At 45.4% G+C, this 19,752-nt stretch overlaps 1 protein-coding gene across 1 annotated transcript in view; it reads right to left on the bottom strand.

The window, feature by feature from the left end:
- Positions 1-6,308: 6,308 nt before the first annotated feature.
- The window catches only part of DGKG (diacylglycerol kinase gamma), a 121,147-nt gene continuing 107,703 nt past the window's right edge, over positions 6,309-19,752 (bottom strand). Inside the window, 4 exon segments of the mRNA XM_083616262.1 lie at positions 6,309-16,050; positions 16,053-16,095; positions 18,230-18,290; positions 19,481-19,601. Coding sequence (XP_083472388.1) covers positions 15,875-16,050; positions 16,053-16,095; positions 18,230-18,290; positions 19,481-19,601 — 401 coding nt within the window. The 3' untranslated portion in view covers positions 6,309-15,874.

Raw genomic sequence — 19,752 nt, 5'->3', positions numbered from 1 at the left:
GAAATAATCGCCATAGCAGGTCACCCTCGATCTTGGCACCCGAACTTCATTCTTATTACCACCCCCACCAGAAATCAGGGCCATCGTGAGGAGAACACCGTGCCCCCAGCACTGCCCTGCTCATTCAGCTGCAAGGGGGATGAAATATACTCAGAGTCGCTGCCTTTTGGATCCTATTGTTCTAGGACCAATCAGACTGCTGCAGTTTGGATCCTATTCAACTCAGTACATAACAGGGGAAATGGCAGGAACAAAATCTTCTGGCCTTTCGTCTGGGGCATTAATCCAACGACGGCATTTTTCGTTACAAACAGTGCAAAGCCAGGGAACAGCAAACTTTTTCAGCAGGGGGCCGGTCCACTGTCCCTTGTGGGGGGGCCAGATAATATTTTGAAAAAAATAATAATGAACGAATTCCTATGCCTCACAAATAACCCAGAGATGCATTTTAAATAAAAGCACACATTCTGCTCTTGGAAAAACACGAGGCAGGCCCCACAAATAATCCAGAGATGCATTTTAAATAAAAGGACACATTCTACTCATGTAAAAGCATGCTGATTCCCAGACCGTCCGAGGGCCAGATTTAGAAGGTGATTGGGCTGGATCTGGCCCCTGGACCTTAGTTTGCCTCCCCATGCTATTAACATTTCAGCCCATGCACGCATAGGCTTAGACCGTTGGGTCGCTGGACAGATCCATGCTCTGGTCGCGCCAGTAATGCTTAACTCAAAAGAGAAGTGCGAAAGAAACTGCTGCAAGTCCTTCCTGGGACTTCTGGAATAGCCTCAGGCTGCAACCCAGTGTGTACACACTTAACCTGGCATGAAGTGGGGTCTTCCCTATGAGTAAAGAGGCATTGAGTTGCATTGTAACTACAGTGCCCTGTGCCTGTTTACTTGCTTGAAAGCTGCCTCAACCAAGTCAGACCACTGGCTCTCCTACACTGACTGGCATTTCAGGACTCCTTTGGGACTTGGGAGACATGGGCGTAGCCATGATTTTTGTTGGGGAGGGCAGAACCTCAGATTTTGATGGATTTTGATGGGTTTTGATAGATTTAGTGGGGACAGCTGCCTGCCTCCTTGGCTATGCCCATGCTTGGAGACGCCAGGGATTAAACTAGACCCCCATATACAAAGCATCTTCTCTTCTGCTGCTCTAAGTGTGCTTTTGGGCTGCACCCACTCAGAGACCCTATTCTTACTTACAGGTTGAGAAAACAAGAAGCACCCTGCAGGTTCCGATGAAGGACTCGTCTAGTCCAGCATCCTGTTCCCCACAATAGCCAAACAGATGGCTAAAGGTTGCCCATGAAGGCAGCGCCTCTAATCCTGGAGGTAGCATATATATCTAGCACAACTAGTCAGCAAGTCAGTGGGTCCCCCAGACTGCCTGAATTTCAGTTTGCTCATGTGAGATCTTCTAGGGCCCTAAACTCAGTTCTGAAGTGGGGAGGGAGCCACTGACGGAGGAAGGGGGAGCGGGGGGAGTGCACCGCCCCCGGCAGCGTGATCCTGGTGGGTGCCATCGCGGCTGCCCCCCTGCCCGTGCTGGGCGCCACACCCCTGCGGGTGGCACGCCATGCCCCCAGGACGCGTGCCAGCCACATCCCCGCCTGCTCTCCGCCCCCCTCCCCGGTGCCAGAGCATGAAGCTCTGCCACCGGAGGGAACCACTTTCCCCAGTGACACTGGGAGGGTGATTCTAAGGCATTGGCACAGAACATCTCAGAATGGATGCCCATTATGCCTGGCAAGTGAACAGGAGGTTTGGTGGGCAATGCAGGTAGCCTTAAAAGGGAGATACAGGATAGGGTGCACATGGTGGCAGCAGGCAAGTAAGCAAAGAAAGAGTGTGAGGGACAAGGGAAGTTGAGGCGGCATGGGCCTGAAGTTCATACAGAAGTAGAGGTAGCAGCGGTGGCAGCAGATGCAGACTGTGGCATGGGAAAGAGGAAAGAGGGCTGGCAAGAGTAGCTCTGAGTAAGCAGAGTACAGAAAAGTGGGACAAAGCCAGCAGGAAAAAGAGAAGTCAAATTTGGTCCAGGCCTCACCAGCTGACCCACGCCATTTCACTTCCACACATTTCCCCACTATCTCACTGATTGAGCCTTTGCCATTGTGATGCCCTGCAGATGGGCAGGGGCTGATGGGAGTTGTAGTCCAAAACATCTGCAGGGCACTGCATTGGCAAAGGCTGCTCTAGTGGCTTATAAAAACTTATAAAAACACTACCAATTCACAACCCGTTGAGTTGTTCTGATCTTAACATGCTCCTATGAATTGTTCAACTGATAGCAATGTAATTAAACTTGTGGGAACACTTGGGTCCGGGCCAGTGAGTGCTTCCAAGTCATGCTTTGGCGTCAGTTGCTGTTTCAGACAGACAGGCGGGTTGCACGAGGAAGCAGAGCAGCTTGTTGCGAGGTTTCACCTTCTCCTTGCTGAGAGAGTTACTTTATCTTTTTCCTAGCGAGGATTATCTTTAATTCATGTCTTTTCACGTCTTTCTCTAAGAGCAAACACACACACACACACATATATATATACACACATACACCTATATGGTCAGGAATGAAAGCATAAGGCAAGTTGAGCTTGCTAGTCTAGGGGCATGATGGTCACTTAGAGTTCAAGAGGTCCTGGGTTCAGTTCCTAGGCAAGCTCTACTGTACTTGCTGGGCTACTTAGAGGCTTTGTGTAGGAATAAGTATAGATGCTAGGAGAGGATATATTCATTAGATATTATCATTCTTTCCTCAGATTTGTGAATTCAGCAGAGTGTATCACTTAAAAGAAAGTTTAGATAGGCTAGTTTTAGCTTTTTAATTTAAGTAATACAAAATGCTTTAAGGCATACTGGATTCTCCTGGTATTTTCTCCCTTTTTAAATCCCACAATCTTGTAAAAGGTAAAAAGGTAAAAATAACATTTACTCACTCAGAATACTGGTATATATATCCACTGGAGGAGGAAGAGGGGGGCGGGGGCAGCGCACCGCCTCCGGCACCACGACCCCGGTGGGGTGCCATCGCAGCCGCCCCCCCATGCTGGGTGCCACGCCCCCAGGACATGTGCCAGCCATGCCCCCGCCTGCTCTCCGCCCCCCATATGAAGCTCCGCCACTGTATATCTCTGTTATGCCCTCCCCGGGTCAGGGCACAGTGGGAGCATCTTTCAGCGTTCTCTCTAGCAAACTTACAGGAAAACTCTGTGAGCTTCAGCCTATCTAGCAAACATGCATTGTTGGTTTGACTGCATTGTAGATACCCCACATTTTGGTGACAGGGAGAGTTTTGTATGCTGATAGCAACAGAACCTTGGCATCTTTGGGAAGGAATCATGGAAAGCCAGATGTCATTGGACTCCAGTTCTCATTCCCTCTGACCATTGGCCATGCTGATGGGCGTTGGCTACTTGTGCTTTATGCTGTCTGTAGGCACCATGACAAAATTGGAGGGCTAACATAGAATCACATGAGAGATATTCATTCATTCATTCATTCATTCATTCATTGTATTTATATACCGCTTGTTTGCCAAGGCAGTTTGCAGTTTAAAAATATAAAAACAAACAAATGGCTCAACATACAGGCCTGTGTTATCTCACACTGATTTCAGAAGCCAGTGACAAACTCCCTGGCCTGTACTTCTTCTTGTCGGCCTTCTCTCAAGGCACACAAGTCTTTCTTATGTAGCCCCAGGATATAACTGAAGAAAAAAATAATTTGGTCTGTGTTTTAAGTGAATCGACCTAATTCACATCACTGGGATTAACACAGAGATCAGAATGTGATTATCTTTCTGATTTTGCACTTCTCCAAATTTTGTGATATGTTCAGGAGACATGCCAAAAATGCACGTCACAGCATATGCTTTCCGTAAACAAATGTACAGGAATGGGACAGAACAAATTTATGAATAATCAAACGCAAAAATGACACAGATCAAACAGAGATGGATTTGTCCATCCCTGTGTCAGGAAGGAGGCCGGGAGCCCCAACCTTTCTCTGAGGCCACTTCCAGGAAGTGATGGTTATGAACTCCCTGGCCTGGGCTGCTTCTTTTCTGTCTTCCTTTCAGGACTTTCTTAAGTAACTCTGGGGAAGATTTATTAAGGTTTAAATGGGCAGTATTCTTTGCAAGGTGTTGTCATGGGTGTGTGAATATGTAGGAACAATATCCACCGCCATAACTCCAGATCCACATTATATACATTTGAAACATATTCAATGCACATTTAAAGCATATGACTCCCTCCAAAAAACCCTGGGAACTAATAGTCTCCCCCTCACAAAGCTACTATTTCCAGCACCGTTAACAAACTACAGCCCCCAGAATTCGGGGGGGGGAGTCATGTGTATTGAACACATGTGGGTCTGTTAATACATTCATGGGCCATGCATGCAACTGACCTCTGGGCCTCCTTAGCACATGTGCATATGCTATGGCAGCTCACAGTGACAGCTTGAACAGTTCCAATGGGTTTGGGGGTTTTTTGTGGGGGGGAAGCTTTGGACCCATCTGTTCTGGCAAGTGGCCAGGAGGATATAATTCAGGCTGGGCCTCTAAAATTATGTCCAGTCTGTGCAATTTTTCGGGTATAAAATTATATCTAAGGCTAAGTGGTGGACCCATGGAATGATGGTTCTGCAGCCTCGACAAAGCCTGTTTTATTAGCTGGTTTGATGGAAGAAACTGTTTGAAGTCATCCTTTGCCTTCTACATTATACTTTTCCACTGAAGCTCTGCTGGAGAGAGGGTAGAATAAATTTGCCTAAATATAACCCATTCTAAAAAAAAAACCCCCAACAACCATAGGCTCTAAATTTAACACAATACCTTTCACATGGAGTTTTTTCTTTGGTTTTGGAGACACGTGAGCTTGCCTGCTGCTGCCTTTTATTTTTGTTCTCCTGGGGTGGAGGGTGACGGGGAGGGGAAAGAAACTGATTATTTTTAAACCAGGAGCTTTGATTTATACCGGCTACAATGACATAAATCAGTCTTTTTATTTTAAAATTAAATGTTCCGTTTAAAAAAATGAATGGAAATGTTCCGTCACTGCTACAACTGGGCTTGCTTTTTTGTTGGACTTCCAAAACACGAAGAAGATGAAATGATTGGAAGTCCCCTGCTTCTACAGCATCCCAACAATTCTTTCATGACTTTGTCATAGCTGGAGATGGGCCAAGTACGTGTAGAAGACATGGGAGCTCAAGGGCAAAATGCTTCCTATCCAGAATTTGTTATTTATACAGGACAAATGACAGTCCAATGCCCTTCACCCAGTTTCAAGGAAGGCAGGTGATCTAAAGTCTCCCTTAGGTGTCAGGGCTAGAAGCAAGAGCTCACAGCTCTGTTCAGGTTGGAATATCCAGGGGAAGCCAATGCAGTACCCTCCAGATGTTATTGGACTCCCCATCAGCCACCATGGCCAATGGCCATGAATGATAACTGGGCAATACATAGACCAACCAGTGGTCTGACTATGTTCCAATAAACTGTGAATGAATGACTTGGTAGATCCAACATGTGGTCTTCAAGAACATACCAGCTAAAAGTGAAGGAACTCCCAGAACCTTGGTTAGAGTGTATTTTGCCAATTGCCTGCGAGAGGAGCCTCAGATTTCATTTTGGTTTGGACTGACGTTGCTGTTGACTGCAGCTGGTATTACGGGCTTGATTGTGGAAATGGGATGTTATGATGAGCGCTTTCCCAAGACAGACAATGTAATGATAGCCTGGAGCCAAGGACTCTGCTGTGGCTGGGTTGTATTACAATTACGCCAATAAAGTGGTGCATGTGTGCTACACCAACACCAGAAAACAGAGAGTCTGGGGTTGCCATTGGTCCCCTAATGACTTGTAACCAATGGCTACTTGAATGATGGGCAACTGTAAATGTGGTTGAGCAGGTCAAGTGTCATTTTTATTCTTTCTCTTGCATAGAGAACAATGGGATCACCACCATCCTACTCTGTGCCTACGACTGGGGTTCTCCTCTGTTTTGTCATCACTGTTTGTTTTGATGCTGTTGTTTTCCGGTACCTGGGCTAGCTATGGCCTGTTTTGCAGAAGGTGCCCTTGCTTTTTTAGGTCCTCCTTTCTACTCATTGCATTTGTGTTGCCCTTGAACACTGAACAATCAGAAAGTTTCTTGGAGAACTACTGCAATCCGGACACAGGATGCTTATTTTCATTCACACGAGACAACAGCGGCACTGTCATGCTATTGTGCCTGGAAAAGTGCAGTCGATGATACCCCAGCTGGCTCTCTCAATCAAAAGTTGCTCCAGAAGTAGCCATTACTTCATTGTCATTTTATTTGATGTAAAACCACATCGGTTAGGATTTACATATAAACATGAGCTACATTACGAATTCACACAATTCCATGCAGGGAACTACATCGAGATCCATGGGAAAGGAGGAAGAGCAGTCCATGCTCAGGAGGATATACAGTACATTTCATGGTGAGGAACAGGATTAACTCTAGCTGCCTGTATTCACACAATACACTAGGCGGGAGGTGTGCATTGATTACAGCCTAAATGGAGAGATGCCCATTTTGCCCCATTACGTACCTGGTCCTCTCTCTGGCTGCACTGAGAGTCCCCGAAGATTGGTTAGTGAGATGCTAGTGAAGTGCAGTTTAGTCTGGTAGCTTCTGCAACAGAGGCAAACGTTGTGCATACCAAGTTTTCAATCGGGAGTTTTGCTTGTGGTTTGGTGTCGTCATATGCTGAATTTATATCGCGGGACTGCTGTGTTGTTTCCTCAGAAGGTTTATGAGCATGAACCGAACTGGGACAGAGCAACTTCATCCACCAGATAGCGAGAGTGACAGGAGCAAGGATGGTCGTGTCATTGAGGGATGGGCTGTAGCTCAATGGTAGAGCCCATGCTTTGCATGCAGAATGTCCCAGGTTCAATCCCCAGCGTCTCCAGGCAGGGTTGGGAAACCCTGGAAGGCTGCTGCCTGCCAGTGCAGGCAGGACTCAGGTGGATGAACCAATGGTCTGACTTGATAAAAGCAGTTTCCTACATTCCTCGTCAGCATGGATTTCAACAGTAAGGCCATGATTCCTGAATAAAAGCATTGTAGGTGGCGGGTGCTTAGCAGTGGGATGGACCCCTAGGAATTAAGCAATCCCATGAATGACACTAACAGCACTCCACCAAAAAGAAAACCCCACCAAAAACCAGAGGAACTGCTTCCATACTTTATATATGTTGGATTGTTTCAGGCATGCACACATATAATTCAGTTTCTCAGAACTGGATTACCCAACACCTGGTGACTCAGCTGAACGTGTGAAATGTTTCCACCTGGAAATGTTGCATTTGAGGTGGAACTGGATGGTGCAAATGTTGTCGCTGCAGGGATTAATTGGTAAAGGCTCATGTTTCATTCATATATGCAAATATTGGTTTCCTCAACAGTCATTATGTGATGAATGTGGATTGTGAGCCGGCTTCTAGCACCGCCATATGAATGGACTGCATTTCTTTGGAGTGGAATTGTTTTAACTGGGCAGCGATTCCTTAGGCACCAAAGTGGTGCATCGAGCCATTTCGTACAGTGGTGGAGGTGGCACTGTTTAGCATTCTTGCCCAGCTGTTCTAAGGGGCACATTGCTGGTATTCTGCAAGATGGTGACCAGGCCTAAGGAAGCAGCCCACTAAACTGACAAGAGATCGGAAGCTCTGGCACAGTCCTTCACGACATGGAGAAGCAGAGCACAGCAAATAATTTGACTCAAAGTTTCATCCTGGATGGCTGTTCAGCAAGCTACATTCCCCCAGAATCTATCTTCTAGGCAATATCCCAAAATACACTTCAGAGCACTGAGGGGCAGAAAGATCAGGGATGGGAGAGGAAACTATGGTAGATGTGCAGATTGAGAATGGGAGGAGAAAAGAAGTTGAATGTGCAGAGTGACAGAAAGAGAAATAAGCAAGGAACAGACATGGTGCAGATACTGGAGTATCACAAGGTTTCTTACTGAAACTGCCTTTACTTTATGCAAAAGGTTCCAGCTGCAGACCCCCAGATTCCTTGGCTAAAGTTCTACACTGATGTAAATGCAGGAGTGTAAACAGCACTTTACCCCAGTGAGCAGAGTGTTTGGCCTGCTTTTCTGCAAAGTGCTAAGTCCACAAATTGCCTGCCACACAAAATAAAGCAAGCTGCTAATGTCACTGGAGAAGCCAGCATAGCACCCCCCCAATGGCCCTAGAGGAGCTCTCTGTGAATTGGGCACTGGCTGTATGCAGAAGGCATTTGCGACATTCACAAATAAACGCTGCTTTGTCTGGCTGTCAGCCTGTATACTCTGCCTGGGCTGGAGATCAAGCTGGGCTAATGAGTCATCACCTGGAATAAAAACCCCACAGCTGGAATTCACATCAGTTGCTCTCTTGACAATGCAAAAGCCAAACTGGGCTCCTGCTGCTTCTGCCTGAGCTCCCTCAGGCCTGCAGAGTGAACAGGACAGGTTGTTGCCTCCTGCAGGAGAGGGGCAGAAGTCTAATGGGCGCACTCCTTTGCAGCATAGAGATGCAGTGATGGAAACCACTCGACCAGACCCATTTCTGCCTAAAAGGCATAACCTCGCCCTGAAAAAGAGATTGCAGTTCAGGAACAAACCACAGTAAGCATACAGCCACACAAGGAGCAGGGCTGTTGTACAAAGAGTTGCCATTCTGATACGAGCCAGAATTTCCAAAGTTCTAGTAAATGGAGAAAGAATGAAATGGAAAAGGAAGAAAAAACCTTGTCCCAAGCTCTCTCACACTAATGAGCTCATAAATGATGATTCCATATACTAAATTTGCCTTTGTGAGGCAAAAAATAAGCGAAAGACCAGCTTATGAACGTGGCACGTGCCTGCTTAGGGATCTTGCTGAACGGCAATTCCCTTCACCCCTGGCCATGGCCATGCTGGCTGGAGCTGATAGCAGCTGGACTCCAAGGGCTAGTGGGTCACACATTCCTCATATCTGACTTAGATCTAAGCACAGGAAAAAGAAAATCAAATGGTTCTATATGAGGCAGGTGGGGCTGCCAGATTGGGAGTGCGGAATATTCAACCCCCTTTCAACTTCCAAGTGCTGCAGGAGGAGGTAAGCCAGCTATGGCTCCTCCTGCCTGTTCCCTCCTAGCTCTTTCATCCACCATCTCCCCTGCTTCCTGTAATTGATCAGAGCGCCAGGTATGCCTCACAGAAAGAAGGGGAGGAGCAGATGACAGAGCTGGCAAGAGAACAGGCAGGATGTCTCTTGCCACGCTGGGAGATTTAAAGGCCTATTTTATTTATTTCAAAGCATTTCTATAGAATCCTTCTTCAAAACGGAGTCCACAGTGGTATATAACAGATAACGAATTAATACCTAATGCGATACAATAAAACACCAACGATAGCAGCCATAGACAGCAGCTAAATAATGCAAAACACATTACATGCCTGGGTAAATAAAAACCATAGAATCGTAGAATTCAAAGGGCCCTCGAGGGTCATCTAGTCCGGTGTTTCCCAACCTTGGGTCTCCAGCTGTTTTTGGACTACAACTCCCATCATCCCTAGCTAGCAAGACCAGTGGTCAGGGATGATGGGAATTGTAGTCAGAAAAAACAGCTGGAGACCCAAGGTTGGGAAACAATGATCTAGTCCAACCCCCTGCAATGCGGGAATCTCAACTAAAGCATCAGTGACAGATGAGAATCCAACCTCTGCCTAAATACCTCCAATGAAGGAAACCTTCCAAGGGGTTATTTTAGGCTGCAATCCTCACCACGTTTACTCAGAACAGAAATAAGTCCCTCATTGGATTCAATGAGGCTTATTACCATGTAAGTGGGGTTAGGGCTGTAGCCTTAACCTAGTACCAGAAGGATTGTAAAGTAGGCACCAGGCACCAGGTATACCTCTTTAGGGAAGGCATTCAAAAACTAGGGTGCAAGCCACCACGGAGCAAGTCCTTTGAGGTTTGCAGGGTGCACACCGGAAGCTGTGGGTTCCCAGGCTTGTCTTATCTTTCATCTTCAGCTTCCTTTCTATAAAGAAGATGCACAGCAACCTGTTTCTTGGGGCTGCAGAGGGGATGAGTGGACACTGCAGAATGTTTTGCTCACTAACATTGCTCTATCCCAGGGGTAAGCAACCTAAGGCCCGTGGGCCGGATGTGGCCCAATCGCCTTCTCAATCTGGCCCGCGGATGGTCCGGGAATCAGCATGTTTTTACATGAGTAGAATGTGTGCTTTTATTTAAAATGCATCTCTGGGTTATTTGTGGGGCATAGGAATTCGTTAATATTTTTTTCCAAAATACAGTCCGGCCCACCACATCGTCTGAGGGACGGTGGACCGGCCCACGGCTGAAAAAGGTTGCTGACCCCTGCTCTAACCACTAATACACTTGGGGGGGGGATGACAGAAAACGGCACTATCCCAGATTGTTCTGATTACCAAAGCCTAGCTGCAACCCTACTTAAACATACTGCTGCAAGGTTTTGCTAGTTCATGTTTTGTTCATTTGTGCAAATGTCTGTAGCTTACTGCTTACTGTTGAGATGCCTCTAGAGCTGTGTACTAATAAAAGAGCATGTTAAAGCCTTCAATTTGCCAAGTTATACTTGGCACTGGGTGGAAGGCAAGGATTATTTTAAATTATGGGATTCTTGAGTGTGGCCAGATCATCTGGGTTTTAAAGCTGCTGTGATGCTCTACAACCACTTCTGCTGTTTAAGTATCTCTCCTTCATTCAATGTCTGCCCTCTGGCTATTTTTCTCTCCCTGTATGGGAGGGTGGATTTTTGGAGGGCAAACAATGCATTGTTTCTTAACCCCTTTTTTTTATAAGCCATCTCAGCAACCTTTCTCTAACCCTATAGGAATTGGATAATATTATTATTTTTTAGCCATCTAAATCTTTTTCTTGGCTTGCCTACTGACCCAGAGCAGCCTGATCATAAATGTTCATTTTCACATTAAGTGCACCAGATTTAGGATTGGGTTGTCATCTGCATCCTGTGTATGTTTAGGAGGGAGTAAGTCTCCTTGATTGCAGTAGGACTTAACTTCCAAGTAAACATCAGGCAGCGTGTCATTTCATGCCTCTTGTTGGCTGTTCTCCAGAATGTTTCCAGTGATATGCAGGATATCCTTTTTAAATTTATTTGTATTAGGGTATCAAATAAGAGGTGACGTCTAGCCTGGCTGGTATACTGTGGTTTTTAGATTATTATTTTTGTTACTGAATGGGAACCACTAAAAATGCTACTTTGTTTTTGGCTGCCCTGATTAATATTAAGTGAAACTGTCAACAGTGGCTTAGTGTGAATGTGCAAGTTCCCGGAGAGGAGATGGTGGCGCCTTTGTAACTCCTCCTCCTGGACTGCCATGAGCTTAGCTATGGTTTGGCTTAGTTTCATCCAATCCCAGGTTTGTGGTTGGTGTCACTCCAGACTAAACATGAGGGGCAACTGAATGTTGTTCTTGTGTTTACAGTTTGTGGTTTGTCTGGAGGAGACAAGCCATGAGCCTGGGGTTCAAAGGACAGTCTCAGCCAAACTATGGCTTAGCTCAGCAGCAGGAGGATCATGAGTGGAGCTGCTGTGATCTCCTCCCAGGAGCCCCCATGCTTGGGTGTTCAAGCTAAGCCATGGTTTGACTTAGGGTTACATTACATGCAACCCAGCTCATTGTTATATTTTCTAAAGGCATCTAAAATTAGATGTATTAGCTTCAGCAAGGTTGCTGTCTTCCCATGCCATTGGAGCTAACTTTGCTATTCCCCCCCCTGAAAGTACAGCACCTTCCTACTTCCTTCTTAATCACCAAGCATCTCTGTGATGCTTTGACATTTCAGAAATGTAGCAAAGCCTCAGTCACACCTGACAGCAAAGCACTATTTGGCCCCTAATAATTGTGACAATCAGTCAGTTGTTTAAAGCTGACCAACTGATAAGTGTTAGTGAGTACTTAGGCATGGAATCTGGCAAATATATTCTTGTCCCCTGAACCATTCAATTGTAATTTTCTCCAGGACCCTCAGAATCTCATTTTGCTAGTCTGGAAGAGAATCTATTTCCTATTCTTACCTAATCTCCACCAACCTTTGTTAAATCTGATTTTAAGATATGAATTTAGCCCAGCTGCTTTCTTTATGAGAATTTGTTCGTTTTTAATGTGCCTTTGGTTGCCCATAACTCATTCTGAGCTCTTGATTTCTATTCTTCACAAATCTCAGCTACTTCTACACTGCCTGTCTGGTTAAAGATTTTTTTTTGAACATTTATTTACTGTTTATATAGACTCCTTCCTTCTGTGATTGTTTTCCTGCTCCATTTTAACAATTGAGCCACTGATGGTTTTCCAGAATTATTTCAAATCCAGATACCAGTAATCCTTGGTCAGAAGGTGGATTTAGTTATAATTAAACCAGCGCAATTTTATCAGTTGAACAGTCCTATAAGAAACAAGATTATGAGCTCCTCAGTAAGCCAGCTTGCTAGTCCTGAATCAAATCACCCACAGCATGTCTACAAACACCAGTTTCATAGTTGTGCTTTATGCCAATTTAATTGTTATGACTTCCCCCAACAAATGGTAAGATTTATAGTTTTTGTTAGGGGCCTGAGAATTCTGCTACTGGTCCTCTTCATAGAATGATAGTTCCCTGAGGAAGGGACTCATCAGCAACCCAGCTTAAATTTGTGGCATAGGCATGTCCTCATATTTCAGAGAGGGAGAAACTAATATTTTCAATGTACTGAATCCTGGCCCATTGCCTTTAGTTTTCTCGGTTAGCATCTTACTACCTTTATTGTTAAGAATCTACTTCAGTCTTCCCCAAGTTGGTGCTCTCCATGTATTTTCGACTATAGCTTAGCATGGACAATGGTCAGGGATGATGGTCAGGACAATGGCCAGTTACAGTCCAGAGTATCTGGAGGGTACCAGATTGGGGGAGACAGAAATGCCTAGTGCTTAACACTTGCCTCTCCTTGACTTTTGCACCAGATTGATAAAGTGGGCTAAGATTTAGTTGCAACTGCATGGAAATCCCCAAGGGGGACAGAATTTGTGCTATGTTGTTTTTCTCCTTGGCAACTCAAGAATCCTGAGCTTCTAGTTGCTGGCTTCTGGATAAATTATTTTCCTTTGTTCTTTGCTGTACAGTCAATTAAACCCAAACCAAACCAAGCCAAATATCAATTCAATGGCAGAAGATAATTATATTTGAGAAAAGAGAGAACAAGCTATATTTGCAGCATTGAACCAAAAACCCTGAAAAGCAGAATGCAGAAAAGAGACAATGATATTGTGATGCAAAAACATTCAGAGACAGGTGAGTTGAGCATGAAGGAAATGGAGCTTTGGGAAGGGAGAAAGGGAAGCAGGTACGATAATGTAGCTGGCAGCCAATGGGGTATCTTCTGCCCCACAGAAATAAGCAGCGCATGGAGACTTGTCGAGTGTAAATGGTCCCTCTGTGGAAGCAGCTGTCATGCAGCCCTAAAGAGGTAATGCAGTAACTAGGGTTTAATCATTCCTGAGACCACAAAGCCAAAATATCCCTCTTTGGGGAGATTCCTCAATTTCCAGCTGTAAGAACAAATCTGCACAGCCACCACAGTTTGTTCTGCCTTTTGCTTCTTGCTCAGATAAATGCTATCATCTGAATGGGTCCCAAATGTAACACTGTGGGGTTCGTGACGGCAACGCAGTTATCTATGAAAATACAGTCATGTTGTCATGGATGTCAAGGTCTCCACCAGATTTCCTAGCTTATTGAGAGTGTTAGGCAGGGTTTGTTCTAGGTGAAGCCAAGTGACTTCATCTAGAAAGAATGACATTAGCTGAGAACACCCTTCCTCATTATTTAAGCAGTAAAATAAATAGGCATAATAGTTGGAATTGTGCCACCAGCTTTTTCCACTTTCAAAGAATAAATCAAAGATTGCATTCCTTTCTTTCAGATATGTAGAGGCGAGCCTTCCACGTGGTCCTGTCAGCCAACAAGGAGAGTCAGTTAACACTTCCTTATTCTTCTGCGGTTAAATGTGAATGAGGCATGCTTGCTGACCCTGAGCGGCTTCAAACCAGGGCAAAGAGCCACCCAAACAAAATCCTGCAAGGCTATCTCACACAGAAGAAGGTTACATTAAGAACATCGTCTGGCTCAGACTCTTTTCCTTTGATGATGTAATAAAAACAATCTTTCATAGGCCCATTTGCCAATGACTGGTCTGCTTTGAAGAGGAGTTAGGTTACAGGCTATTCAAGCTGTTCGTGGATTCCTCTCTTGAAGAAAAAATAGGAATTGCACCAAGGTGGCATGTGGGCTACTGGTGGATCCAAACCCAATGTGGCTTGACTGCCAAGTTTTGCATTTGGACAACTCAAAATCTGACTCACAGTCTATGCAGTTAAAAGAGTTAGAGCATGGAAGAATAGCAGCTAACCTGGGTATTCAATTCATATTCAAACATAGAGCCATTTTAATCTCTCCTCTTTGTGAGTTTTTCAGAGTTCTCTTCTGTGCTGCTCTGTTACAGGAACAAATACATGGTGGTGGGGGGGGAATATTAGCTCTTTAGGATGACCTCTGTGTATGCTTACATTTCATCATGGGACCAAGCTGGCCTTTAATGACATTCAAATGCCAGCCATGGAGTTGGCTCTTGGTTTTGGGGTTCAATCCTTGCCACATGTTTAGGCCGTTGTAACACATCCAGCACTTGATTTGCAATTTTTGCCACTGGACTAAAGTCAGTCCCATGACGAGAGTGAGTTCTGGCAGAGCTCTCAATCAGTGCTGCCTAGAAAACTTAAAAACATGTTCACATGTGTCAGATGTGGTCAGACTGAAGAAAAGAAAAGCGTCCAGAACTGAACGGAGAACGCAAAAATATTAACAGAGAGAAGCGTGGCCTACATCTAAACTGAAAGGATCCCCAAGTTGGTGAGGTTGTCATCGTCATCATAGACCAAACTGACTTGTTATTCCTACATTTAAAGTACCCTGAGTTTGCTTTCTACTGCCAAAAAAGGCTCCTGCCTTTTTTATTGTCAACTTCACTCTTTCTGGTTTCCACACTTGGCAATCTCTGCTTTCTGCATTCATAAGCCTCTGAAATGGAACGCCTAACCAGTTTCTGCTTAAAAAAATAAAATAAAATTAGAACCAAGCTAGCAAAAGACACTGCTGTTGTAAGAGTTTGGGGGTGGTGGATAATAATGTGCCCTCCTCCTTTCCCTTCTTACCTCCCCCGGTGTTTCCCCCCCCCCCAAGATAAGGAAAAAATAAATAAAGAACATTTCTTATCATGTGTAGGATTTGGTGACCCAAGAGGGCAGCACAGCGAGATGCCAAAAGTCTTCTGACATACTTTAAAAATAAATAAATAAGTGAAGCTCGGTTTCTTTGCCAAGTTTGGTGTTTTAACAGCAGCTTCTGGGGTTCTAAAGAGTCCGAATAAATGGAAAAGATCCCACATCCCATCTGCAGGGCTACGTCAGACATGCCGTTTTCCATGTCTGTTTGTTTGCTTTCAGACAGGGCTGTGCAATTCATGGCCGCCTAGAACAGCTCTCCTCAGAACAGTCCCAGCTCTCGCCACAGTCCAACCAGAGCAGTTTTGAGAGTTTCTCCTCCTTAGACTGTGGCGCTGCGGAGGAGAAAAATCCCCCTGAACCATCAATGTTAGTGTTATCCCTGCCAGTGATATTTAGAGAATGTGGCTATGTGTGCATGTATATACAAACCCACACCGCTATTTCAGTTCGGCTGCCGAATGCCAACCCTGTTATTTTCCACTAAGAGTTCATAATGCTGCCTCCAGACTGATGTTTCCGAAGCAGATTCAGAAGCCAGGAGATCTGAAGAGATGAAGGTTTCTTTCCATAGGCTTTCCCCTGTGCGGTCGACTGCCACTGGAATGGAGAACTGCTGCTTCGGAAGATTGTTCTTTTGCTTGCTTGCAGATTAGTCTCGAGTTCGGTTCCTCCTCCTCAGGAAGAAGAAGCTGCTCTTTTGGGGAGGTCCCAGTAACATCGGCACTTGGCTTTTGTGGGTGATTTTAATCTGAACGGAAAGAAATAGCATCGGGATTAGAGCATTGCTGTTTCTGCACAGCCATTATGCCAAGAGCTCAAGGAACATAGGAAGCTGCCTTATGCCAAATCTGACCCACTGCTCATAGAATCATTGAACTGTAGAAGCTGGAAGGGACCCCAAAGGTCCAACCCCAGCAATGCAGGTCCACCTGGCTTAGTACTGTTCACACTGACTGCCAGCAGCTCCCTGGAATTTCAGGCAGCGGCCTTTCCTAGTTCTGGCTGGAGATGCCAGGGGTTGACCCTAAGACCTTCTGCCCCATACCTATATCACCTTAAGGGTCATGGTTCCCCCATCCCAAGAATCCTGGCAGCTGTAGTTTGTTAAGGGCCTGAGAGTTGTTATTCCCATCAGAGACCCATAATTCTCGGAGTGGTTTATCAATCAATCCCTCATCCCAAGGAACTTTTGGACTTGTAGCTCTGCGAGAGGAATAGGGGTCTCTGAAGAATCCTTAATGAATTTCAGTTCCCAGGATTCTTTGAGGGGAAGCCAGGACTTTTTAAGTGGTATAAGCAGTGTTCGAAATTAGCCAGGCGAAATTTTGCACCTGGCTTTTGACCACCTGCAACCAAGTGAAGATGCCTTGGATAAGTGACCCAGTGGGCACCTTGCTGTGGATTGTATGTGGGTGTCAGGGACAGTATCCCATTGAAAACTGGGCAGTTCCAGTAGGCCACATCTGCACTTGAACCTGTGCCTGATTTTATCCAGCAGCCCTTTTAAACTGCCACAGTGCTTTTGCTTTCACGGATGGAAGCAGGGATGAGGAGCCTATGGCCATCCAGATGTTGTTGTATAAGACTGCTTTAAATGTATGAGGTCCCAGAGTGCCCTCCTGTGACCCGATCAAGCCCCCATCAAGAGAGGCGCTGCTCACAAGTTCCACCCCCACACCTGTTGCATCAAGAAGCAGGGAAAGGAAGGACAAGTCTGCCCAGTTCCTTATGCAACATGAGCAAGGCTGCTTATCGGAATACCAATCAAACTGGAGGCAGCACTGTGATACGACCTTAAGACCTCTGGGTGGGTGTGGAGGCAGCAGAGGATCAGGACAACCCCCTGAGATGGTTCAGGGCTGGCTGGCAGGCTCCCAGGAAGCCACATAAAGCACTTCCTGTCTGACAAGTCATCTGCCACAAGGATAAGGCCTCAATGCAATATGAAGGATGGGGGCTGGTATTCAGCATCACACAGAAAAAGGAACTGGATCCCTAGATGCCTCCAGGTGCTCAGCTTTTGGGAAGATTTTTATACCACCACCAGTATACAGTTACAACCAATGCTTCTCTGCCAAAGGGTTTCAACTCCCATAGGGAAACCTAGGAAACAGAAAAAGCACTATACAAGGTTTTCAATGACCAATGAGGAAAATGTTCCTAATGTTATTTCCTGACCACTGGTGACATTTGTATGTACACATGAATCTTAAGATCCTTTATTTTCAGCTGAAATTGTTCATTGCAACATTCTGTTCTACTCATTCACAAATAACAGAGGACAATCTGTCTTTTTTACATGTCTACCACATCCTCCTTTGATCTTCAGATGATGCACAATGGTGTGGAGACACAGAAGATACAGCAATGTCCATAATGTTGTAGCAGTGTACAACCACCATAGGTCTCTCTCTCTTTCCCCTTTGATTTTCCATTAGGAATACAAATATGACTGTCATTGCTGAGAAAGGGTTTGAGAATATGACATCAAAGGAGACAGGAAAATCATGCTTTCTCCTTCTAAAATTGTAGAGGGCTATTTGCTAGGATATTATAGTTATTTTGCTTCATTGTTTCCATGTGAAATAAAAGCTGATTTTGAAACGTAGCCCCTGTCCAGGATCCACAACTGAGATCTGGGTCTCACCTGCAGTTCATTCTCCAGAAGAGGGACAGCCAACATGGTATTCTCAAGATGTTCTCATCAGCCCCAGCCAGCATGACCAATGGCCAGGGATGATGGAAGCTGTAATCCAACAACATCTGCAGGACATAACATTGGTCACTCCTGCTCTAGAGATCAATCTTCCATAGCTTCTAGCACTGACAGATGAGCTACACTTGCATATCCCAGATCCCTTTCATGACATGCAACTACTCACTGTGCAAGGTGGCTGCATCCAGGGCTCTCCATCCACTTGCATGGGCAAAAGCTTGGTTGTCCTGGAACCCACAAACAAGGCAGTGTGAAAAAGTTAACAAAACTGAAGTGGACAAGCCGGGCAGAAACTGTATCTTGCTGCAAGCTGATAATAACAAACATTTTTGGCAAAGAGGGAGAAAAACAAGGTGGTCTAGCCCTACATTCTATTACTCACAATGGAGATGGCTCAGCAATCTGTTGAGGAGTGCAAGGAAGACCACAGTCAATTTCTGTATTTCAGATCCACCTCTTAAATGTCATTCACCTTATATGTGAACCTGCTACCTGTCTTCCTAGAACACTCCTTGTGTGCAATGGACTTTTGTTCTAATCTCAAATACACCTCTATATTTCTGCCCATTTAGGACTTTTTGCCATCTCGTTTTCAAATGCACCACTAGAAAATTGGAACTTAGTATTAAAAATAACAGAGAGGATTGCAACAAGGACCTGCAACAGAGGTCAAGGGAGAGGAGTGCAAGGTACCTTCTTCTTCGCTTAAGTCTCTCACAGACCAGCTTGAAGCCTCTTACAACCTGCCCAAAGGAACCCTTAACATTCTCCTTCCTGCTTGCTTCAACCAGTTGTCAAAGGTCCTGGAAGGAGATTGTCACTCAACCCAACTATGCTCCCCTGGGCCTGGAGGTCCTCTCAGCTCCGTACCTCTTAGACTATCTATTCCACACGTCTTTCCTGTTTCCCATATGTACGAATAGGCACTCAGTCAGTAGCCCTTACTCACAAGCAGGATATAGTCCCAGTTGCCGTCAGGAGGAGCAATTGGCGCTGCAGTGACCAGTGGTGTGTTGATCGCCTTGGACTGTCCAGTAGGCATGGCTGCCTACCACCTCTACAGCCAGTCTGCTGCTTCCCTTGCCTAGCAATCTCCCTACCCAGGACTAATTAGGAGGTGGAAATACTTCTTGGCCCTTCCAACACAACCTCAATCCATCCTTCTATAGTACAGAGTGCTGCATTTTATGGGTGCCATAGCTGCCTGAGCTCTACAATGTTATGTGTGGCATAGGCCCAACAAGACATCAATTTGAGTCAACAACAAAAAACAGATGTCAGTCTCTGCTCTCCCCCACTCCCCACGTGATGCTTTCCTGCCTGTACTGTGATTTCATGCTTTGAATACCATCCGGAGCTCTCAGCAGACTTGAGCAAAAGCAAGATGCAGGGACCAAGAGCCTGGGGTGATTGGTACCTGATGGTAACGGAGGAACACTGAGCTAGCCTCTTGCCAGCACTTTTCAGTCCAGTATAGATCTGCCCCATCTCCATCGCCCCTTCAAGGCCCACAACTTCCAGGAGTTGATCGCTGAGATCTAATGAGAGAAAGGGTAATGTGTGAATAAAACAAATACAAGTATGGGCTTTGCCTTCCATGAGCATAACGCCTAGGGTGGGAGGAGTGAGCAAGAGAAGATGCACTTAAGAGCAGAAAATATGGTCTGAAGGCAATGTCTAGAACATCAA

This window comes from Podarcis filfolensis (genome assembly GCF_964270895.1).
Source record: "Podarcis filfolensis genome assembly, chromosome: 5".
Lineage (NCBI taxonomy): Eukaryota > Metazoa > Chordata > Lepidosauria > Squamata > Lacertidae > Podarcis > Podarcis filfolensis.
The sequence above is the reverse complement of the archived record's forward strand: the minus strand, read 5'-3'. Positions and strand labels throughout refer to the sequence as shown.